This window comes from Schistocerca cancellata, chromosome 9 (genome assembly GCF_023864275.1).
Source record: "Schistocerca cancellata isolate TAMUIC-IGC-003103 chromosome 9, iqSchCanc2.1, whole genome shotgun sequence".
Taxonomy (NCBI): Eukaryota; Metazoa; Arthropoda; class Insecta; order Orthoptera; family Acrididae; genus Schistocerca; species Schistocerca cancellata.
Genome location: NC_064634.1, coordinates 296515095 through 296541530, shown reverse-complemented (window position 1 = coordinate 296541530; position 26436 = coordinate 296515095). Strand labels below are relative to the sequence as shown.

The window sequence follows — 26436 nt, the reverse complement described above, 5'->3', positions numbered from 1 at the left end:
GTGGTTTTCCTGTGGGTGGCCGAGGCAAAGGTTTCAGACTCACTGCCGCTCACAATCGACACTGAACTGCCATAGTGGGTGGCATAATTTGGTCAATGAAACAAATCTTTTCCTTAGGGTGTTAATCCCCGCACATTTCGCGGTCGGGAACAACAGTTCTCAGTGCGATAAGCAACAGGACGCCATTTTGGACAACCTTTGATGCTGCTGACACGCCCGGAAGTTTCAGTCCCCCCTCTAAGATACTGTGGAGCTGCATTTGAGAGGTGTCAAGTGGTTGCCTGCCTGCAGGCGGCTAGGGATGCTTCCCAGGTTTTCTCTGCAAAAGCACAATGTGGGCGAGAGCCACTCAAGTATTTCCGAATTGAAGGATCTTAGATGGACCCTATACCATTACAGTTATTCGTGTGTCAATGTCGCACTCACCCATGATCACATCACAGGAGAAAGTAATTGAGGGTCAGAAAAAGCACAAGCTCTCTTAGCTGCTTCTGATCATGTTCTAATTTCGTTGACTGGCTTTGGACTATCCAACCTGTACACAAGAGCAACGATTGCGGTTCAGTCACGTGCAATATGGATGCAGCCCCACAATGTCCTTAGAGAGGGGTTGAAACGCCCAGAGATTCAGAGGCGTCAAAGGTTGTCAAGAACGCTGTTCTGTTGCTCATCCCAATGTGAACTGCCGTTTTTGGCCGCGAAATGTGTGAGAATCGACACCCCAAGGAAATGGATAATTTCATTCACGCCTCTTATGCCACCCCCTGAAGCCTTATCGTGAAGGTTGTGAGCGGCAGTGCGTCCAGAATGTATGCCTTGGCTCCCCATAAGAACACCGCGTGATGTCAACGATGGGTGTTGCCGTTCTGACCACCATCGCAGAGGTGTCAAAATAAGGGGGCGAAATGTGGGTAAGAGAGGGGGTGTGCCGATCTACCTATCGCGTGAGACGTGCACAGTGGCGTTGTGGTGAAGTCTGGTGCCAATGTGACATCATTAACACACCTTGCACGTCGCATGAACTTCTGAGCTCTGGTCTTTTTTTCGCATGTGTTGACACCTTGCTGTCTGAAGCGTCCTCGAGCCTGAGACATCCTAGGGCACCACGCTTTTACACCATTACAGAGGAAAATCGTAGGCATCTTTCACACAAATTTCAATTTCTGCGTTTCAAACGCAAGAAAATTACGGGATTTAACTTACTGTTTAATTCTGTTGCGCAGTGTATATTTCAAGATGAGAAATTTTCCTTTCTGTCAGCCTTCTGCCAAAAGTCTTAAAACCGTCGCTCACTGATGTTGAACCAAGGTTCTATTTAATTTTTGTACACTTAGGAAGAACAATGTTTGAGTTACGGTGTTTTGGTTGTCGTTCAGACAACGCGACGCTGGACCGCCGCCTGGGCCACAACTACCCGATGCTGATGTGGTGGTTCGGCGGGCTGCCGGTGAGCTCGCCCGGCTACGAGGCGGCCTACATCATCATGTGCTACTGGCTGGTGCTCATGTACATCTGCACCAACGTGCCCGACGCCTACTACGTGGGGCTCATCAACTACATCACCGCGCAGCTCAGGCTGCTCCACATCGCTCTGCCCAAGATGGCGACCCTGGAGCCAGACGCCGTGCTGCCAGAGAAACTCGCCCACTCTTACGGACTCACCATCAAGGCTGATGTACCGGCCGACGCTGGGGCCCAGGATGTCATCCAGGATAGAGTGTACGCCAGGCTAGTGGAGTGCATTCGATTTCACCAGGAGATTTTGAAGTTGCGTAAACTGTTTTATAATCTTTACGTTGTTGTTGTGGTCTTTAGCCTGAAGACTGGTTTGATGCAGCTCTCCATGCTAATACTTCCTGTGCGATCATCCTTATCTCATGGTAACCTACATCCAGTTGAACTTGTTTACTGTATTTATCCGTTAGTGGTCATCTACAACCCTGACACTCTGCCCTACCCCCTACCCCTCCATCATGAAACTGATTATTCCATGATGTCTCAAGACGTGTCCTGTCAATCGATTCCTTCTTTTAGTCATGTTATGTCATAAATTTCTTTTTTTCCCGGTTTGATTCAGTAGCCCCTCATTAATCTTCAGCATTCTTCTGTAGCACCACATTCCAAAATCTTCTACTGTCTTCTTGTTTGGACAGCTCATCGTTTCGCTTTAACTTCCGTACAAGACTAAACTCCAGAGAAACACCTACAGAAAATACTTCCTAAAAAATTAATATCAGATGTTAACAAATTTATCTTATTCCAAAATTCTTTTCTTGTTGTTGCCAGTATGCCTGTTATATCCTCTCTACTTCAACCAACACCCGTTATTGCTGCCCAAGTAGTTTATCATTTACTAACATCTCCTAACCTTATTCTATCAGGGTACTCTGATTTAATTCGGCTACATTCCGTTAATATTGTTTTATTTTCGTTGATATTCTTCTTACACCCTCTTTCAAGACACTGTCTATTCCATTCAAATGTTTTTGTAAATTATTTTCCGTCCCCGACAAAATTAGAAAGTCATCGACGAACGGTAAAATTTTCATTTCTGGCCCTGAACTTTAATTCCCTTTTCAAATTTTGCCTTGCTTTCCATTAGCGTTTGCTCAATGCACATAACGACAGGCTATAATTTTGTCTCAGTCCCTTCTCAGCCACTGCTTCCCTTTCACATTCTTAGACTCTTATAATGGCAGTCTGGATTCTGTACAGGTTGCAGATAACGTTTCACTCCTTTTATTTTATCCCTGATACCTTCGAAATTCAGAGGGTGTCGTCCAGTCAGCAATGTCAAAAGATTTCTTTAAATATGCAAGTGCAATAAATGTAGGTTTGCCATTGTTTAACCTATCTTCTACGATTAGTCGTAGGACCCGTATTGATTCAAATATTCCTGTATTTCTCTGGAAATCAAACTGACCTTCCCCAATGTCAGTTTCTAGCTGTTAAACCATTCTTCTGTTAATAATTCGCGTCAGTATTTAGCAAACATGAAGTATTAAAATGATACGTCTGTATATTCACACCTGGCAGCACCTGCTTTACATGGTAATCCTTATACTAATATTATTATTAATTTTTACAGTTGTTTATATGGAACTTATAACATGAACTAATAATGTATGGTAGTTCTCGCGAAATTTCTTCACTAAGATTAGTAAATACCCTTCTACGAAAGAATGAGCATCCACATCGGGAACGTCCAGTCACTTGTCTGTACAACACTGTGGCTATAGACACTACTTTAATTACTATACAAAGTACGCAATTATTTTTAAATATTGTCTCGGGACGACAGAAATTGTTAAAAAACATTTTAAATAGCTGTGGCTACTCTGTATATTTTGTACGACTCATCCAGAAACCACAATACGGTGTGATCGGTGAAGTTGCGGCTAAAAGTCTCATCTCAGAGGAATTTCCTATGTTAGCACCATCTCTAAATCAGCTTCTTTTCATGAAGTTACGTGTTACAGCAGTTTATTTTGATGTGTATTGATCAGCACGTAGTCTTTCGTAAAATACACTGCTTGACAATTGCTAAATAACAACTGACACCGGCTAAGGAACAATTGCCAGTTGGTACGGAACAACCGCCAATTCCTATGGAACACGCTGTTAATGATAGTAAAATGAATTGTGGAGGCCGGGACATGTTAATTGCAGAGATGCCTGTGCACGAACGCTCTGTATGCATTCGACAGCTCATGCAGTACGATGTTTGTCGGAAGTTGTTGTGGAACTGATTAGTTCCACGTTACATGTGGTATGGCAACATGTCCGCAAGACATCATTTCAGTGATATTGTGGACAACCAGTTGGGCTGTTCTAAGCAGTCCGCAATGTCACTACTGTGGCCACAGTATAGGATGTGCACAGAAGTGTCATCTCGCGGTCAAAAAGGCCACTGAAGGTGGAAATGCTATGCGAAAGCATGCCAATGGTCGTAGATGCATCACCAAACCGCAAAAGGATCGATGCCTAGCCCATGTGGTGAGAAAGAACAGACATCTCTTTCCTAGGCAGATCGCTGCAGACGTTGCAATCGTTACCGATATACTTTTCTCTGCCAGAGCCATTTCGCGGCGATTAAATCAGGCTGGTTTGTATGTTCGCAAGCCTGTTGAATGCATTCCACTTCAGCAACGTCATCGTCGACAAAGAGTTCGTTAGTGTAGGGAGAGATTTGCTGGGGACAGCACCAGTGGTCCAGAGTGATGCTCTCCGACGAATCCCGCTTCACTGTGGAAAGTGGTTCTGGCCAAAAGTTAATATGGAGAGAGGAGGGTGGGGGTGGGGGTGGGAACGTTACACACCAAAACCAAATAGAGCACGCGTGGAATGTTCTTGGTAGACATGTTTCTCAACAAAAACCTCCTCCTCGAACCGTGCAAGAACTGAAAACCGACTTGAGAGAGGAGTGTAACAAAACAAAACAACACAACATACACATAGCTGAAAGGATCACTCGAAAGGAACCCTTCAGTTAAAATGGGGGATACAAACATCAAACGAGCAAATGTTAAGCGCTATAGATGAGAAATTGAATTTCCATGAAACACATAAAACTAGCAACAGACAAAGCAGAAACAATACTGCATAAACTGATGAGACTAAGTTGAAAACATTACAGACTACCTCTACCAGTCATCGGACACACCACTGTACGATCTTCGAATCAGTACACAGCGCCGCAACTAGCACTTAGTCACCAAAAAAGCTTCAGTCAGACGAGGGCAGAGAAGTGTCCTGCTTAGGCTATTCGGTGCCTTTCGCACCACCTCAGTGGGTGCACTTTGTGTGGTACTCGGAATATGCCCCATAGATATCACAATCAAATACAGAGGTGCAAGGTGCTGGTTAAAGACGGGGAGACAAGATAAGGACACACAGTAACTGGTGTACCGATACAGACGACACGTCGCCTTACAAGTTGGCGGATGGATTCATGACAAGGTGAGCGGGATGTAAATGAAAAGGGACGTAGACTGCACGACTTCCTCCATGACGTAAGGGAGCGATTGAGAGTGAAATATATCGATCCCAGCCGCGGTGTTGTACACTCCTGGAAATGGAAAAAAGAACACATTGACACCGGTGTGTCAGACCCACCATACTTGCTCCGGACACTGCGAGAGGGCTGTACAAGCAATGATCACACGCACGGCACAGCGGACACACCAGGAACCGCGGTGTTGGCCGTCGAATGGCGCTAGCTGCGCAGCATTTGTGCACCGCCGCCATCAGTGTCAGCCAGTTTGCCGTGGCATACGGAGCTCCATCGCACTCTTTAACACTGGTAGCATGCCGCGACAGCGTGGACGTGAACCGTATGTGCAGTTGACGGACTTTGAGCGAGGGCGTATAGTGGGCATGTGGGAGGCCGGGTGGACGTACCGCCGAATTGCTCAACACGTGGGGCGTGAGGTCTCCACAGTACATCGATGTTGTCGCCAGTGGTCGGCGGAAGGTGCACGTGCCCGTCGACCTGGGACCGGACCGCAGCGACGCACGGATGCACGCCAAGACCGTAGGATCCTACGCAGTGCCGTAGGGGACCGCACCGCCACTTCCCAGCAAATTAGGGACACTGTTGCTCCTGGGGTATCGGAGAGGACCATTCGCAACCGTCTCCATGAAGCTGGGCTACGGTCCCGCACACCGTTAGGCCGTCTTCCGCTCACGCCCCAACATCGTGCAGCCCGCCTCCAGTGGTGTCGCGACAGGCGTGAATGGAGGGACGAATGGAGACGTGTCGTCTTCAGCGATGAGAGTCGCTTCTGCCTTGGTGCCAATGATGGTCGTATGCGTGTTTGGCACCAAGCAGGTGAGCGCCACAATCAGAACAGCATACGACCGAGGCACACAGGGCCGACACCCGGCATCATGGTGTGGGGAGCGATCTCCTACACTGGCCGTACACCACTGGTGATCGTCGAGGGGACACTGAATAGTGCACGGTACATCCAAACCGTCATCGAACCCATCGTTCTACCATTCCTAGACCGGCAAGGGAACTTGCTGTTCCAACAGGACAATGCACGTCCGCATGTATCCCGTGCCACCCAACGTGCTCTAGAAGGTGTAAGTCAACTACCCTAGCCAGCAAGATCTCCGGATCTGTCCCCCATTGAGCATGTTTGGGACTGGATGAAGCGTCGTCTCACGCGGTCTGCACGTCCAGCACGAACGCTGGTCCAACTGAGGCGCCAGGTGGAAATGGCATGGCAAGCCGTTCCACAGGACTACATCCAGCATCTCTACGATCGTCTCCATGGGCGAATAGCAGCCTGCATTGCTGCGAAAGGTGGTTATACACTGTACTAGTGCCGACATTGTGCATGCTCTGTTGCCTGTGTCTATGTGCCTGTGGTTCTGTCAGTGTGATCATGTGATGTATCTGACCCCAGGAATGTGTCAATAAAGTTTCCCCTTCCTGGGACAATGAATTCACGGTGTTCTTATTTCAATTTCCAGGAGTGTATTTATCTTAACTGAACACGGACCTTATTCCACTCACACAAACCGTGTGAATGTGAGACAGACATCTACATGCGCATGCGGGGAAGAAGGTGCCCGAGAACACACTATCTTCTTCTGCTAGCAGTAAGCGAACATTAGACATACACCACAAAAGAATGGCTCAAATGACTCAAAGCACTATGGGACATAACATCTGAGGTCATCAGTCCCATAGACTTAGAACTACTTAAACCTAACTAACCTAAGGACATCGCACACATCCATGCCCGAGGCAGGATTCGAACCTGCGACCGTAGCAGCCGCGTGGTTCCGGACTGAAGCGCCTAGAACCGCTCGGCCACCGCCGCCGGCCATACACCGCACTTAGGCTACACAGAAGTAGGTATACATACATACACAACAATAAGAGACGAGGAACAATGGGTGCAACTAAATGCATTGACAAACAGTGTTTCAAAAACAATACATGAATAGCATCTGCGGATACAACAGACATGCCTATATGCAACGTAACAACAATCTCCAGAGGTGGATACCGATACTCACAGTGATGTGAAAACGGTGCTAATGGATAAGAACAGGAAGAGGAGGAACATAGAGATGTAACAGTAAATAAGTGTATGCTGCTGACTATCTATCCAAGAAAGCACCAAATGTTGTACATGGACGAGCACCTAATGTCAATGCATACGATTAGCAGTACCATTTGTTTACTACTAACTAAACTTTTTGTTGTCTCTGGTGATCAATAACTCGAAGAAACCATTCCGAGGCATTCACTGCCAGGGACAATCGGCGACGGCGCGAACAAATCTCTGCTCTATTCTATCATCTTTTTACATATTTCTTAAAACAACAACATTTATTTGTATTTCTGTCGTAAATTATTGTTGTTTTAAAAAGTCTTTAACAAATTTTGTAGATAAGAACAAAGAAAAAGAAAAAACTACAAAAAAATGACAAATGAAAACTGTAAGATGTACGACCCGTTTTAAAACATCAGGTAACAGGTGTTTTATTTTGAAATACATAATTAATGACTCCTCTACAGTTTTGTAGCCAGCTTGAGTAACAGTTGCTAAATGCGCATTAGTGCCCGAGGAGGGCATATTCTTACAGAGAGTCTGTTATGGACCTTTGTGTTGGGAGTCTGATGCGTGTCAAATGCGAACTTCATTTATATCTGTTATACTGCTTTCCCTTTAGGTGAAGTCTATACAGTTTTTCGTTATAAATATATCCCTCCACCTCTGTCATGTATGCACCTTGTTTCATCTCGTCCATCATTGGCTGCGATTATTCATGTACAACACTGTCTCTACACCTTAGCAATTTTCAAGCAGTGTATAGTTTCATTCGATTTTAGTTTACTTCGCTTACAGTACAGTGAGCTGACGAATACGTGGCAAATTATATGCTGCAAATCGTGGTGGCCTGTTATTATTAGGACCACCAAGTGTTGGCTTGGTGTAGATTTCCTACATTTTTCATCCATTTCCTTCAGTTTTCACTGTACGATGATCAAGAAGTACTTGTACCATGAGGTCTGTACGTAAACAGTGCAAACTCTACCCATTTTCACTAAAAAGAAAACCTTACAGGTTTTCCATACTCTATTTCCCTCGTACTTACAGGACTTGAAACTAAGTGCACGGGCATCAGTTTCCTAAAGTGGTGTGACGGAATACTCAAAGAAGATCGAAAAAATTCACCTTTGAAGATTAGAAGAATTTCGTACGCAGTTAGGTGCACATTTCGTGAGCATTAACATAAATGCCAATAGCTGAATATGTCAGGTACAAATTTTGCAATGGTGATGTTACTGTTCTGATTCTTGTTGATATCAAGTGTTTTAGTGAAATTCTGTAACTGTTCTGAAGTGGAAATATTTTGTTTTTGCTTATTTATCGTATGAAAAAAAATTGAAATCTGACACATGCAAACCGCAATATTGTTAAATGTAAAAAGCTGTACAGCTTTTTACATTTAACAATAGCGCGGTTTGCATGTGTCAGATTTCAATATATATATATATATATATATATATATATATATATATATATATATATATATGTGTGTGTGTGTGTGTGTGTGTGTGGGTGGGTGGGTGGTTGGGTGGGTGGGTGGGTGTGTGGGTGTGTGTGTGGGGGGGGGGAGCGTGTGGGTGTGGGTGTGTATATGATCAGAAGTATCCGGACACCTGGCTGAAAATGACTTACAAGTTCGTGAGCCCTCTATCGGTAATGCTGGAATTCAATATGGTGTTGGCCCACCCTTAGCCTTACTGACAGCTTCTACTTTGGCGGACATACGTTCAGTCAGGTGCTGGAAGATTTCTTGGGGAATGGTAGCCCATTCCTCAATGAGTGCTGCACCGAGGAGAGGTATCGATGTTGGTCGGTGAGGCCTGGCATGAAGTCGACGTTCCAAAACATTCCCAAAGGTGTTCCATAAGATTCAGGTCAGGACTCTGCGCAGACCAGTCCATTACAGGGATGTTACTGTCGTGTAACCACTCCGCCACAGGCCATGCATTATCAACAGGTGCTCGATCGTGTTGAAAGATGCAGGCACCATCCCTGGATTGCTCTTCAACAATTGGAAGCGAGAAGGTGTTTTAAAGGTCTGCAAAGAGCTGTACTTTTATGGTGCCAGGCAAAACAAGAGGTGCAAGCCCCCTCCATAAAAAGCACTACCACACCATAACAACACCGCCTCCGAATTTTACTGTTGGCACTACACACGCTTGCAGATGACGTTCACTGGGCATTCGCCATACCCACACCCTGCCATCGGAACGCCACATTGTGTACCGTGATTCGTCACTTGTAATGACACATTCCGACGCAGAGACATACAATACCTTAAAGGCTGCGCCAAAGATTAAATTGAGAGGCATGTAGATTATAATCTTTGTAATGTTCACATTGGATTCTCTTTTGTTTCATACTCCAAGAAGGAGCTAAGAGACACTTTCGATTGTTGCCTTGTGGAGGATGGACGTAATTTTTGGAGTGTGTGGAAAGGCAGCCATATAGTTAGTAATTATGGTTTGTGCGACGAGCACAGCAAGTCTTATTGTGTTGTGAATAAAAAATAGTGAGAAATATCTAAGTTTTACGAGAATTATTTAAAGCGACGTAGCATTGTATGCCTTGGTTTCCACCGTCTTAGTGAAGTGAACCAATGCCGACTCAGGAAGGTACACACGGTCAACAAAGAGAAGAACATCGACGGCGCAAATGAATTAATATTGTGGCAGAAGGACGAATTTTACGTCTAAGGTGAGAACTCTGAATAAATCAACAATGACGTAGAATTCAAAAATGTAATTAATCGGAATGGTAAATTATATTACAGGCAAATTTCACACAGCACTGAATTTGTCCGCATTCAAAACGGTCAAGACAGTCCGCTAAAAAGCCTTTCAAAAATTCTAAAGTTACAGTTCCATGTCCGTAATTTTTCCTTTTTTTCAAAATAAATAAATAAATAAATAAACTTAATGTTTTTTATTTATTTCGCCACACACTCCATTGTTCAATCGTCCAATGCTTACATTTTTTACACCAAGCGAGGCGTCGTTTGCATTTACTGGCGTGATGCGTGGCTTATGAGCAGCCGCTCGACCATGAAATCCGAGTTTTCTCACCTCCCGCCTAATTGTAATACTACTTGCAGTGGATCCTGATGGATACTGGATTTTCTGTGTGATAGTCTCTATAGATGTCTGCCTATTACACATTAGAACCCTCTTCAACTTTCGACGGTCTCTGTCAGTCAACAGACGAGGTCGGCCTGTACGCTTTAGTGCTGTACGTGTCCCTTCACGTTTCCACTTCACTATCACATCGAGAACAGTGGACCTAGGGATGTTTAGGAGTGTGGAAATCTCGCGTACAGACGTATGACACAACTTCGAAGTTCGCGAGTTCCACTGAGCACCCCATTCCGCTCTCTCACAATGTCTAATGATTATTGAGGACGCTGATATGGAGTACCTGGCAGTAGGTGGTAGCAGAATGCACCTAATATGAAAAACGTATATGTTCAAGTTCTGGAAATGAACTATTTGGTTTTCCGTTTGATGTTTCGCTTTTTTGTACGAAATTTGAATGTATTGAGAATATTCACGTACTCATGTAATTAGTGATAACAAATCAAAAGTTGTTGATTTTATAAAAAATTTATGGTCGCGTATTTGTTAATTAAAATTTATATTTGGTGATAAATATGAATCTTAAATAAAGGTCCATAAGAGTAGCTGTTAGCGAGATTCGAACCAGAATCCTTACCATTAAGAGACATTTGTGTTTCGTGCACAACTGCCAGATGATTTAAAATGTTTTGTTGTTAAAAAGGCTCGGAAATCTCCTGACCTTCTAAGATGTTTTCAAGTTTTTTAGAGAAATGGGCTGTGCTGCTTTAGGAAATCGATATCCATGCACTGACCTGCAAATCCTGTAAGTACTTAAGATCCCCTTTTAAGTGTTAGTAATTGAGTTGTGTTTTTGCCATCATCTGCATTATTAAAATAGCTTTCAAGAACATTTTCACATTTTATGACAGATCTGGGGTGGATAATGAGTATATCACGAAACACATGCAGGTGTTGACAAATATAATATTAATTGCAGCTATATGATGGTCGTGAATAAGTTGTTATTCAATTAATGTTTTTTGCTACAAAGCATGGTGCTCAGAAAACATTAGAGTGAGTCGTCATATACCCATATATAATCATTTTTGCAACTCTTTAAACAGCTAGTGAGGAAAGACCCTGCATAAACCAATATTTGAAACTCATTGCCATGTCCATAGAGGATGGTACTGAGCGCAATTGTTAACGCTTGTTGAGTAACAACCAACATTTTTACTAACAAATTAAATGCTAAACCAAAAATATGGATACTACAATGACAAACCACGCAGATTTCTCGTCATGAACGGTAAGAACGCTGCTTGAAGATGACAAGAGCTATGCTTTGAAACGTCGCCTTTAATTTCCTTATACAGTAGTTTCTTTGTCGCTTACGTTCACCATCTTTTCCTTGCTTCTGTAGACTGCCCGTTCCCTTTCGATTTACACTTATTTTTCGGATTTTTTGTGGTCTCTTTGATAGATCTTAGTAGGTGCTCCTGTCGTCTGTTTCCTTTCACCTCTTTTTTTATGCATGTGAACTATACAAAGTGGTTTTAAACCTCAGTATTTATGATTCAGTCTGTCCCGTTTCAAGCTTTAGCTCACGTAAAATTCACCTCTGACCTATTTTATTTTGCATGTTTAGTACCAAAATTTCAAGTGTGCTGTTTGAGGTTTTTTTTAATTTTTCACATCTTAATTTTTTCGACCATTTCGTAATTCTAAGATATTTTAAAAAGTAATTAACATGTTTCACTTGCTCCAGTGTTTCATTTTTAGCTAACTTAATGTCCGCTGCTTCGCTCGCTTTTGCGATGAAGTTACAACAAAATTAGTTTTATAAACATGTATTAGGCCTGCGCAAATTTTACAAAGTCGTGACTTTTAAATAGCTTTCTTTGATTAATTTCGTAAACTGCAGCAACTTCTTCACTTTTCGCGCCAATTAAGGCCATAGAAGCATGGTCACCTCCGAAAGTACTTCTGACCAAAAAGCGCTTCTGGTAACTGGAGTCAGAGGTTTTTGTTACTCCTTCTTTTTGAGTTCTTGTAGTGATACTGCCATATAAACTTTCATTCCCTAATGCACATTTCTTTATTTCTGAGAAGCAAAATATCAATTTTCATAGATTTGGCTTTAGAAATGTTGTAATATAACGAAATATTTTCATAAAAATTTGCATCCGCTATTCTAACGCTTAGGGATTGAATTTCCAAAAGCACTGCACATTAATTTTTTATTTCTAATCAAGAAGTCAAATACCAATTTTCAAAGATATAGCCTTAAAAATACTTTAGTACTTCTTTAATAATGATTTGTTTAGACAAAATTTCCCTCACTATTTCAACCCCTGAAGGGCTGCATTTCTAAAAATGCTGAAACACTGCTTTTTTTATTTCTGACCGAGGAACCAAATACCAATTTTCGTAGTTACAGCTTTAAAAATGCCTTAATAGCGACATATTTTCAAAAAACCTAGCATTCCTTGTTTCACCCCCCCCCCCTTAGGGGGGGGGAATTTCAAAAAAATCTCTTTAAACGATGCCTACAGTATAAGATCAACACTTTCTCCAAATTCAACGTTTCTGTCCTTCATGGTTTGGAAAGGCGATGATACGTCAGTCGGCTGTTGTCTGAGCATGTGTTCTCGTAGTACATTTGATACATATACTGTTCACAATATATTCTTAGTGAGACATCCACTGATACTTGTATTTTTCATGATGAATAAAATCCGCTGGAGTTGTAATTTCAAAGTTCCTTTATTTGAATAAAGGCATGTACACTTCCTGGATTTAAGGAGACCAGTTGCTACTATAACATTTAACCAAAAGTAAGTAGGACATTAAACCAAATCAAGTAAGAATCGGTGCGCCGTTAAGGCTGGAATCCATCAATAAAAAACACCTTAATTGTTTGCGTAAAAACCGCACAAGTCTATCTGTACGAGAAAGTCTGTACGGGTGACGCATGAGTAATGTGGCGTCGACCGGTAAGACTCGAGGTGAACAGGGACTGACCGAAGAAACAGGATTAAATCCGTAAAAATGCACTCACAGGCGGAAGAATATAAACTTGCGGTCTGCTACGAATGACCAGAGATATGGCATAAACTCTAGGAAGCCAACATCAGGGCATAAATGCCGTTACGGACAACCAAAATGCCAATTGCTGAACTTAAAAACCACGCTATAAGCACTCAGGCGGCTGCATGTCGAGTACACCCAGCATGACCCGTACAATAGGCTGCCGCGCAGAGCGCAAGGAGACGCCCCAATACAGACGCGCACTGAGTCGGCGCAGCATGAAATGTGCACCGATTACCTTTGAGACTGGACGTGGAAAGTTGTTGTTAGTCAAGAATGCCCATAAGGCGACGAAGACCCCGTTATCAACACCTCACTGGGTTTGAACGATATGGTTTAAGGGCTGTTCCTTCTTTGATACTGCAAAACGACTTCGCAGGAATGTAGCCGACGTGCATGATTGCTGGCAGCAGTGGTCACGAGAACGTACAGTCGCACGAAGACAGGGCTCTGGACGGCCACGCGGCACTACCGAGAGGGAATATCATTGTATTCGGCGTATGGCTGTAGTGCATCGTACTGGATCTGCAGCAGCGATTTCAGCAGCAGTGGTACCCAGTCATACAACGAACTATTGCAAATTGGTTGCTTTAAGGACAGCTCCGACCCTGGAGCGTGCCTTCCATTGACCTCAAACCACCGCCATTTGCGACGTCAGTCGTGTCGATTGAGAGCTCATTGGAGGGGAGGATGGAGGTCTGTTATGTTTTTTGATGAAAGCTGGCTCTGCCTAGGTGTCAGTGATGTTCGTGTGTCAGTTAGAAGGAGGCCATTTGAAGGCCTGCAACCAACCTGTGTGCGTGCTACACTGGTCAGTCTGGTGATAAGACCTGTTTTGTTGCCATTCATAAACAGCATTCCGGGGGATGTTTTCCAACTGGATAACGCTCCCCCATTACCACTGTTGTAACCCAACATACTCTGCAGAGTGTCGACATTTTGGCTTTGCCTGCTCTATCACCATATCCGTCTCCAATGGAGCACATATGGGACATTAAGGGCCACTATATTGACAGAACAACTGCAACAGGCAGGGAACTCTACCCCAAAAACTGACATTCGAGACCTGTACAACACAATGCATGCACGTTTGCCTGCTTGCGTTCAACATTGTGGTGGTTACACCGGTTATTAATGTACCAGTATTCAATGGCTTACCTCTCGGTTATACTATCATGCATCTTGAAATGTTAATCACTTATTAAGTCACCTAGACAAACGTATTAGAGAAATTTCATTACACTGTATTAATTATTTTATGGTGTTGCTATTTTTTCCACGAGTGTATATATGTTTCAGGTGTGTAGACGAGATGGAGTCAGTGCTGAGCCTTACAGTTCTCATTCAGTTCTTCACCAGCACGCTCGTCATTTGTTTGACAGCCATCACTGTAATTTCGGTGAGTGTCTCAAGTTGGGAATGAAAGGCAGGAGATTTGATTTTAAAGTTCCATTAGCTTATTGTAAGGAACCATCCTGGTGCTCGCCTTAATCAGTCTAAAATAAATACGGAAAATTTAAATATCGATGATTACATGGGAAACAGGAACCGTTCCCCAAGACTTTCGTGGCTATTTAAGGTATGATTACGCGAAGAGGCTATGTTTCGCAAGTGGGACCATGCTTATGGTCACTTGCTGTGATTTTGTCCATCAAGATGGGAGGAGTTGAGGTCACCTAAATGACACATCACATGAGTTAAGTCACTTTGAGCACTAAACAACAGAAGTTTACATGTCAAGCACGTATTCATTCTCATATAATTTACGAATTAACTCGAGAGCTTGCCGACGCACCAAGTGACTGTGAAAACTTACAAAAAGAAGCCCTTTCTTTTCTATTTATTAGTAACTAAATAATAATAATACATTTAAAAGGAAAGGGGCTATTTCTGGATTATGCAGAGTCCCAATGCTGCTATGGATGATAAACTGAAAGTGTAAAGGCCGCATAAAAAAATGGTTCATATGGCTCTGAGCACTATGGGACTTAACTTCTGAGGTCATCAGTCCCCTAGAACTTAGAACTCCTAAAACCTAACTAACCTAAGGACATCACACACATCCATGCCCGAGGCAGGATTCGAACCTGCGACCGTAGCGGTCGTGCGGTTCCAGACTGTAGCGCCTAGAACCGCTCTGCCACTGAGGCCGGCTGCCACATAAAACAGAAAAATAGGAAAATCAAAAGCCATACTGAGATTTATATGAAGAATCTTAACTAAATATTACTCACTCACAAAGAAGTGGCTAACAAGGGGCGTGTTCGACCTATTGTTGAGTATTGTTCATCATTATGGGACTCTTACCAGGTAGGATTGTTAGAAGAGATAGAGAAGATCCAACGAACAGCGATGTGTTTCGTCACGGGATCCTTTGGTCGACCTTTGGTCGACGTGATGCTCAACCAAATCCAGTGGCAGACACTACAAAAGACGCGTCGTGCATCTCGGAGAGGTATGCTTTTGAAATTTCTAGATAGTACTTCCCGGGAAGAGTCGGACAACATGTTACTTTCTCCCAGACATATCTCGCGAAATGACCACTACGAGAAAATTGGAGAAATAAGAGCTAATATAGAGCCTTACCAATAATAATTCTTCTCATGCACCATTCGCTGGTGGAAAAGGGAAAAGGGGGGAGTGGGGGGGTCAGTTGATGATATCATGAGTACCCTCCGCCACACACCGTCAAGTGGCTTGCGGAGTAATTATGTAGATATACAATCCTGGAAATTGAAATAAGAACACCATGAATTCATTGTCCCAGGAAGGGGAAACTTTATTGACACATTCCTGGGGTCAGATACATCACATGATCACACTGACAGAACCACAAGCACATAGACACAGGCAACAGAGCATGCACAATGTCGGCACTAGTACAGTGTATAGCCACCTTTCGCAGCAATGCAGGCTGCTATTCTCCCATGGAGACGATCGTAGAGATGCTGGATGTAGTCCTGTGGAACGGCTTGCCATGCCATTTCCACCTGGCGCCTCAGTTGGACCAGCGTTCGTGCTGGACGTGCAGACAGCGTGAGACGACGCTTCATCCAGTCCCAAACATGCTCAATGGGGGACAGATCCGGAGATCTTGCTGGCCAGGGTAGTTGACTTACACCTTCTAGAGCACGTTGGGTGGCACGGGATACATGCGGACGTGCATTGTCCTGTTGGAACAGCAAGTTCCCTTGCCGGTCTAGGAATGGTAGAACGATGGGTTCGATGACGGTTTGGATGTACCGTGCACTATTCAGTGTCCCCTCGACGATCACCAGTGGTGTACGGCCAGTGTAGGAGATCGCTCCCCACACCATGATGCCGGGTGTTGGCCCTGTGTGCCTCGGTCGTATGCAGTCCTGATTGTGGCGCTCACCTGCACGGCGCCAAACACGCATACGACCATCATTGGCACCAAGGCAGAAGCGACTCTCATCGCTGAAGACGACACGTCTTCATTCGTCCCTCCATTCACGCCTGTCGCGACACCACTGGAGGCGGGCTGCACGATGTTGGGGCGTGAGCGGAAGACGGCCTAACGGTGTGCGGGACCGTAGCCCAGCTTCATGGAGACGGTTGCGAATGGTCCTCGCCGATACCCCAGGAGCAACAGTGTCCCTAATTTGCTGGGAAGTGGCGGTGCGGTCCCCTACGGCACTGCGTAGGATCCTACGGTCTTGGCGTGCATCCGTGCGTCGCTGCGGTCCGGTCCCAGGTCGACGGGCACGTGCACCTTCCGCCGACCACTGGCGACAACATCGATGTACTGTGGAGACCTCACGCCCCACGTGTTGAGCAATTCGGCGGTACGTCCACCCGGCCTCCCGCATGCCCACTATACGCCCTCGCTCAAAGTCCGTCAACTGCACATACGGTTCACGTCCACGCTGTCGCGGAATGCTACCAGTGTTAAAGACTGCGATGGAGCTCCGTATGCCACGGCAAACTGGCTGACACTGACGGCGGCGGTGCACAAATGCTGCGCAGCTAGCGCCATTCGACGGCCAACACCGCGGTTCCTGGTGTGTCCGCTGTGCCGTGCGTGTGATCATTGCTTGTACAGCCCTCTCGCAGTGTCCGGAGCAAGTATGGTGGGTCTGACACACCGGTGTCAATGTGTTCTTTTTTCCATTTCCAGGAGTGTAGATATCACCCTTGTGTTCGTCGCATGGCTCTTGTCAACACATCATTCATTGTTAAAAGAATTAGCAGGACGTGTTTCGTAACAACTGTTGTTTACCTCTGTTCTGGCACTGGGTTTGCAAGCCGCATAATTGCATAGATAGGCTGCAACCTTTGTTGCTCAGTACATTTATTACTCGCATGCTACTGCATATATATAGGATTGGTCCTATGTACCGATGTCATATAACACTTCAATACAAAGTATATGTTTTGAAACGTTGTCATTTCGAAGGAAATTAACCTAGCGACATTGTTTTCTATCAAGTACATGCCATCCGACATTTTAACGAATTACGTAGGCAGTCACCTTGATCCAGGAAAGCTCTATCTTTCGCCGTAGAGCAGAAAATTTCAGTGTATTCCCGCGTGCCAGTTGTCGGAAATGGAATCGCTGCCGTGAGACCAGTCAGGGCACATGGTAGGCTAGATCAAGTTATCGACTCTTATATAGCCCCAGACGATAATAGTTATCTGGAAACATCTGCATGGCGGAATTTTAGGATCAGCGTAGTAAGACCTCAAAAGGGCCACTGAATCGCCCGGCCTGTTCGTACCGTTCATGTTACAATCCGAAAGTTCTGTCAGAGTACATCGGTAAGACAGAGACTTCACGTTCCTCACCTTGTGTTCTGACTAGGCACTTCCATTGGCAATATAGCATTAGAGACGTGTGTTGTTTACGGTTCGATATTTTTCGTGGCGTGAGGTGAGGTGTGTGTAAGTGCGTGAGGCGAAGCGGTGAATAGAATGCTCCATATGCTGTCCAGAAAATCCACATATTTGCAGACGGTTCTGTGATGGTCTGAAATAGCACTAATACCGACGGCTGTGCGGATCTTGTCGCTATGCGTGGCGTACGTCAAGAAGTAAATCAAGCAGATCCTGGTAGACTATTTGGTGGGTGCTGCATATGTTATCGGTCGTTAGTTCCATTTCCCGCACGATAGAGACAATTTATACAGGGTGTTTCAGAAGTCATGCTCAATATTCAAGGATGTGACAGGAATAACCATTCGAAACCAAAAAGTCAAGTAAACATGGCGTCTGAAACGCATACCTTCAGAGCTATGAGCGTCTTGATCTTCAATGCTGTGAAACAAATCTCTTCCACTGCGAGCTCTTTGCTTTCCATATTTTGGGAAGTGGTAATATAGACTAAAACAAGAAAAAAAGTCCAGTAAACATGTGCCCTAAAACACATAACTTCAGAGCTATGAGCACTTGTTCATCTTCGCTGTTTTGAAACACAACTCCTCTAATCAACAAGCGATCATAACTTTTAAGGTGTTCATTTTCGAGCACATGTTTACAGGACATTTTTTTCTTGTTTTGATCCATACTACCACTTCCAAAAATATGGAAAGCAAAGAGCCTGCAGTAGAAGAGATTTTTTTCACAGTATCGAAGATCAAGAATTGCTCCTAGCTCTTAAGGTATGCGTTTTACATCCCATGTTTCGAATGATCATTCCTGTTATATCCCTGAATATTGACCACCACTTCTGAAACACCTGTACGTACTGAGCATGACCTGGGATGGCTAGGGGAGGTTAGAATGGTCAGCGATCAGACCAGTCTTCAGTCCCACAGAGCACGTGTAGAGTGTTCGTGGTTGTCCTACTGCGCCATAAATTCTTCACGGACTGTCCGTTGAAGAATGGTAATGCATAACGAAAAGTGAGCTCTAGAGACCAGTAGATACGGTGTTGCGATTAACGCACGGGAAGGGCATACACGACACTGAAGCTGTCGAGCTCTGATTCTGAATCCTGAGTGATCTACTTCTCCCACTTTGTATTCTACGCTGTATGGACTCTACGGGCGGTACTGAGAAAATTAGCAAGGATCTAGTGATGTATTGCTGGGTATTTTATCAGTGGAGAATAAGGCACACTTATTTAACAGTTATTGTTCCGTGCAATGCGCTAAATGTTCAGAGACGTATCCCCCACTGCAGTGACGAATTTTTGTTAAGCTTATCGTTAAGGTTACTAGTTTGTTATGATTTAGGCTGCCTGACAAAATCATGAAACATCTTGAAAACATGGTCGGATGACAATCGCCATGTATGTAAATGATTGCAACTCTCTGTGGCAGTTAGAAGGACCACCACAATGCATTAGTGTTGTTCGAGTTAGCGTTGTTATCAGGCCTGATATGATTTGTAAGGCGTGTGAATAGTGTCACATGTTAAGCGATCACTGCGAGAAACACGGAGAAGCCGCTTACTCATGTGAGGCAGAGCTCTAAAGGCTCCCATTGTGGGTCTCTATTTGACCGTCTGGTCGAATCGTGCGAAGTCCAGATTTGTGGGGTATTCAGATGTGACAGTGGGCCAGTGTTGGACGGTATGGGAACGTGGGGGAAGGCGTACTCGTCGTCAAGGTTCCTATCGATCACGTCCAACCAACACAAGGGAGGATCACCGTTAGTGCACCATACGCATCACAGCCCAGCAACTCACTACTGCTTGGTAGTAATATTTATTTCTTCAACTTTCACTATCGATCCATTTCGCCTAAACTGCCGTTATCCAGTGACATTCGGTGCAACGTGGCTGACGTTATTGTCATCATGCATTTGTATGTTATAGTAGAAAATTGAGCATGGATTGCTATTTACTTGTAGGTACACTATGTGGTGTCACTGCCAGACACCAAACTTGCTAGGTGGAAGCCTTTAAATCGGCCGCGGTCCGTTAGTATACGTCGGACCCGCGTGTCGCCACTATCAGTGATTGCAGACCGAGCGCTGCCACACGGAAGGTCTAGTCTAGAGAAACTCCTTAGCACTCGCCCCAGTTGTACAGCCGACTTTGCTAGCGATGGTTCACTGTCTACATACGCGCTCATTTGCAGAGACGACAGTTTAGCATAGCCTTCAGCTACGTCATTTGCTACGACCTAGCAAGGTGCCATATTCAGTTGCTATATGTCTTCTGAAAAGATAATATTGTGAATCATGTAGCGTCAAGAGCGACGTTCATCATTAATGGATTAAAGTTAAGTATCCAACTACTTACGTCCGCTTTCTGAATTATAATTCTTTATCATGTTCCAGACCTCACGTCAGTAGAGTCCTTCCCTCCTCACGCCAGCCTGCGTGAGCTAAAACGCGTGCATTTCGGCCTCCACTAGTAACATGGTGTTGGCTCTTCTGCCAACACAACACACAATGTCATCAATAGTATCCGCACGCCTTGCTGAAAATGAGTTACAAGTTCGTGGCGCCCTCCATCGGTAATGCTGGAATTCAATTTGGTATTGGCCCACCCTTAGCCTAGATTACAGCTTCCACTCTCGCAGGTAAACGTTCAGTCAGGTGCTGGAAGCTTTCTTGGGGAATGGCAGCCCATTCTTCACAAAGTGCTGCACTGAGGACAAGTATCGATGTCGGTCGGTGAGGCCTGGCACGAAGTCGTCGTTCCAAAACATCCCGAAGGTGTTCTTTAGGATTCAGATCAGGACTCTGTGCGTGCCAGTCCCTTATAGCGATGTTATTGTCGTGTAACCACTCCGCAACAGGCCGTGCATTATGAACAGGTGCTCGATCGTGTTGAAAAATACAATCGCCATCCCCGAATTGCTCTTCACAGTGGGAAGCAAAAAGGTGCTTAAAGCATCCATGTAGGTATTTGCTGCGATAGTGCCACGCAAAATAACAAGGGGTGCAAGACCCGTCCATGAAAAACACAACCACGCCGTAACATCACCGCCTCCGAATTTTACTGTTTTCACTAGACACACTGGCAGATGAATTTCACCGGTCATTCGCCATACCCACACCCTGACATCGGATGACCACATTGTGTACCGTGAGTCGTCACTCCACACAACGTTTTTCCACTGTTCAATCGTCCAATGTTTACGCTCCTTACACCAAGCGAGGCGTCGTTTAGCATTTACCGGCGTGATTTGTGTCTTATGAGCAGCCGCTCGACCGTGAAATCCAAGTTTCCTCAACTCCCGCTTAACTGTCATAGTACTTGCAGTGGATCCTGATGGAGTTTGGAATTCCTGTGTGATGGTCTGGATAGATGACTGCCTATTATGCATTACGACCCACTTCAAATATCGGCAATCTATGCCAGTCAACAGACGAGGTCGGCTTGTACGCTTTTGTGCTGTACGTGTCCGTTAACGTTTCCACTTTACTATCATATCGGAGACAGTTGACCTAGGGATGTTTAAGAGTGTGGAAATCTTGCGTACACACGTATGACACAAGTGACACCGAATCACCTGGCCACATTCGAAGTCCGTGATTTCCAAATGGCTCTGTGCACTATGGGCCTTAACATCTGACGTCATCAGTCCCCTAGAACTTAAATGTAACTGACCTTAGGACATCACATACATCCATGCCCGAAGCCGGATTCGAACCTGCGACCGTAGCGGTCGCCCGCTTCCAGACTGAAGCGCTTAGAACCGCTCCGCCACACCGGCCGGCCCGTGATTTCCGTGGAGCGTCCCATTCCACTCTCTCATGATGTCTAATGACTACTGAGGTGACTGATATGGAGCACCTGGCAGCAGGTGGCAGCACAATGCACCTAATAATACAAACGTATGTTTTTGGGGGTGCCCGAATACTTTTGATCACATAATGTATATTGCGTACATGGATTGTCACACATATAATATCGTTGGAACTGTATTTTGAGTGCCGTTCTATATCTGCTGCACTAAGGCAGTAATTAACTTGTTACGACAGTGGTTTGACAGTTTTACAGCTACGATGTCGTATGTTTACAAAACACACTGAAGATCCAAAGAAACTGGTACACTTGCCTAATATCGTGTACAGGCCTCGCTAATACGCAGAAGTGCTGCAACACGACGTGGCGTGGACCCAACTAATATATGAAGCAGCGGTGGAAGGAACTGACACCATGAGTTCTGCAGAGCTGTCCATAAATCCGTAAGAGTACGAGGGAGTGCAGATCTCTTCTGAACAGCACGTTGCAACGTATCCCAGATATAATCAATAATGTTCATGTCTGAGGAGTTTGTTGGCCAGCGAAAGTGTTTAAATTCAGAATAGTGTTCCTGGAGCCACTCTCTCTCTAGCAATTCTGGACTTGTGGGGTGTCGCATTGTTCCGCTGGAATTGCCCAAGTCCGTCGGTATGCACAATGGACGTGAATGGGTACAGATGATCAGACAGGATGCTTAAGTACGTGTCACCTGTCAGATCGTATCTAGGCTATCAGATAGTCCCACATCACTCCAACAGCGCACGTCATACACCATGACAGAGTCTCAACCAGCTTGTACATTCCCTGCTGGCAAGCAGGGTCCATGGGTTCATGAGGTTGTCTCCACTCGTTCGATACAATTTGAAACGAGATTCGTCCGACCAGGCAACATGTTTCCAATCATCAACAGTCCAATGTCGATGTTGACGGAATCAGGCGAGGCGTAAAGCGTTGTGTCGTGCAATCATCAATGGTACACGAATGAGCCTTCGGCTGCGAAAGCCCATATCGATGGTGTTTCGTTAAATAATTCGCACGTTGACACTTGATGGTCCAGCACTGAAATGTGCAGCAGTTTGCAGAAGGGTTGCACTACTGTTACGTTGAACGATTCTCTTCATTCGTTTGTTTTACCGGATACCTAATATTCATGGTATACTCGTGAAATGGTCGTTCGGGAAAATACCCACTTCATTGCTGCCTCTGAGGTGCTGTGTCCCATCGCTCGTGCACCGACTATAACACCACGATCAGACTCACTTTAATCTTGGTAATCTGCCATTGTAGCAGCAGTAACCGATCTAACAACTGCGCCAGGCACTTGTTGTCTTATATAGGCGTTGCCAACCGCAGTGCCGTATTCTGCTTGTTTACATATGTCAGTATTTGAGTACGCATACCTAAACCAGTTTCTTTGGCGCTTCAGTGTATAAGCACTGTTATACAGATGATGTATACATAATTTGGTGTATTTTCTATATAATTTTTGGTAAATTATGACATTCTAGTACAGGGCTTAACAACTGGCCGGTTTTGAGCGCGAGTACTCGCGTCTGCTCAGGCACGTGCTCGCGAGGAGGTGCAAGGTCGCGAAGTAGGGAGGGAGGGGAAATGCGCGCGCACGTTTGAATGTGATCTCGCGTTCTTAGCAGCTCTAACTATCCATCTGAATGCTTTGAACATTTCACTACAAGGTAAAGATCTGCTAATTACTCATTTCATAGATCGAATACGAGCTTTTAAAATGAAATTGGCACTTTGGGTGAGTCAGCTGGAAACAGGAAACCTAGCTCATTTTCCTAAATTATCATCCATGGAAGATGTTCTCAAAGACTGTGAACGTTATTCACATAGTGTAGTTGATCAGCGCATTCAAGATCTGACAGCACTAGACAGTGATTTTGATCTGTTATCTCCATATTCAGCGAATATTTAAGATTCGTCCTGAGCTGGAGCAAGAAATTATTGACCTGCAGTGTGACAGAGAATACAGAGACAAATTTCAGAACAAAAAAAAAACATTTTGGAATTCTACAGACACTTCCCTCAGGATAGATTTCCTCGTTTGCACAAACTGGCGGCTACAATAATATCAATGTTCGGTTCCACGTATATTTGTGAACAACTGTTCTCTGCAATGAAATGTAACAAGACGCGCCTGAGAAACGCATTGTCTAATCGAAATTTAAACTGCACGTTGCGCCTAAAATGCACAAGAACAATTACTCCGAACATAGACGCAATTGTAAAGGGCAAAAAGTACAAGATAACCGAGAATCCCACACTTCAGTGACACCTTTTATTGTGTAACAGTTCACAAATTAATGCGACTGTAGAGGCATACACTAAGCTAATAAAATTATGTGACATGTGTACATTCTCCTTTATTTGTTTCATTTGTCGCAGTAATAATTCGTGAGTGATATCCCTGCAGGTGGCCGCGGATTTACATTGACTGGCGGCAGCTGTTGTGTGCCCCACGTGACTTTCCCCACTCTCCGTTGTGGTCCGGTAGTGGGGGTAGCGTGCTCGCGCTGCTCGGTGCTCGCGCCTTGCTGCTCACAGCTTGCTCCGCGAGCATGTATGTTGTGAAGCCCTGTTCTAGTACGTATTGTACTGACGCTCTGAGACGTGTTTCCAGAGCTTGTATATGAGCACCGATGCTCGCCGACACAGGTCTATGTGAACTGCTTCAGCTTCAATGAAGTGCCTCTGTATCGAGCACAGTCCACAGATCTGTCCCCCGTAGATCAGATGTCGAGTCAGATCGGACGTCAACTCCAGCCGGGACCTCAAGTACTAGTTACATTATATGTAAATTGCAAGTGGAGAGGGGAAGAAATGAAAGGAAAGTGAGGGGACCGCTGGTGTCAGCTGCATTGGGACGTTACGCGGGATCAGCAGCGACGAGTGAAAATGTGTACCGGGCCACGATTCGAACCCGGGATCTCCTGCATACTAGGCAGGAGTGTTAACCACTGCGCCATCCAGGAGACAGCGTTATCGCAACTGCGTGGACTATCTCGGCACGCCTCAAGGCCGATCCACATTCCCGTCGAGCGTCACTGTCCGCAGTCTCAGTCCATTTTCTGCAAGTTCGCTACGCTGAGATTCCCATAGAAGGTCGGACGTAGTTGTACAGCCACACTGAAAAAGGTGGATCCATTTCTCAGTTAGGCGCATCAGTTATGTGAATGCGTGGTGTCTGTTCTTTCGGATGTGTCCGAAAGACACCACACATTCATGTAACCCTTCCCAACCGAACCAATGTATGCATTCAAGTCAGAGAGAGGTGCAACATCATACCGATAAGTGGGAGCATACTGCCAACTTTTTCGTAAATTTGACTCGATTTTGTAATCATTGAAATAACATCACATACCCTCTTAATCCATAAATTTTCATTTGGTTTCCTCCTCTCCTTCTGCGTGTCATCCTCTTTTTTTAATCAGACAACTGATTTCAATCTGTTTTCTCCTGGACGATGTGAGATGAGTCGAGGAAACATTTGTTTTGACGGGATATTGTGCCAATTCGTGGATCTAGAAGATTTATAATTTATACTCACATGTTTTAATGTTCCGGTATATATATGCTTGATATGTTACACGAGATTGCTGAAAAGACTGGGCTAAAAATATCCTACGAAAAAACCGAGTATATAGAACACAAACATAATACAGAAAAGTTTATGAAAACAAAGTATGGAAAAATTAAAAGAGTTGATAGATTCAAATACCTGGGGGAGTGGATCCAAGCCAATGGACTGGATAACACAACAAATAAAGAAAGAACAAAACAGTTGGAATTTGCATATAAATTAGCACAAAACTACTACAATAAGAAATCAATATCCGTACAAGCAAAGATTAAACATTATAATTCAGTTATTAGGACACAAGCAACATATGGATCAGAGTGCCTAACATTGAATAAGAAAGGCGAATTAAGAGAACTAGAAAAAAGAGAGAGAAAAATATTAAGAAAAATTCTAGGTCCTGAGAAAAACAAGGAAAATAGGTGGATTAAAAGGAGAAATGAAGACCTATACAAAAATACAGGAAAGATCACAGATACAATGAGGAAGAGACGGCTAAAATTTTATGGACATTTAAAAAGAATGGAAGAAACACGGATTACAAAGAAAATTTTTAATTACGTTAGTAAGCTGAAAAACACTGTAGGATGGATAGAAGCAGTAAAGAAAGACGCCAACAAAATAGGTGTTACAGAAGAAATAATACGTGACAGGAATAACTTTAGGCTACTTATAGAAAACGCAAACTATGAAGAAGATGCGCCAAAACCTCGACCCAAGAGAGTGTGGACAGATGAGCAGAGACGAGCAGTTGGCGAGAAAATGAAGGAAGTACTGGGAAGAACGGAAGAAAAAGAAACACCATAAGTCTTAAGTTGTATGCGGTCTATAGCTGGCCAAATTCATAATTTAAAATATATATATATATATATATATATATATATATATTTTTAAATTATGAATTTGGCCAGCTATAGACCGCATACAACTTAAGACTTATGGTGTTTCTTTTTCTTCCGTT

At 44.3% G+C, this 26436-nt stretch overlaps 1 protein-coding gene across 1 annotated transcript in view; it reads left to right on the top strand.

The window, feature by feature from the left end:
• Window positions 1–1558: 1558 nt before the first annotated feature.
• Window positions 1559–26436, top strand: part of LOC126100790 (odorant receptor Or2-like) — a 48780-nt gene continuing 23902 nt past the window's right edge. The window contains exons 1-2 of the mRNA XM_049911412.1: window positions 1559–1767; window positions 14516–14615. Coding sequence (XP_049767369.1) covers window positions 1601–1767; window positions 14516–14615 — 267 coding nt within the window. The 5' untranslated portion in view covers window positions 1559–1600. The remainder of the gene's footprint in view (window positions 1768–14515; window positions 14616–26436) is intronic.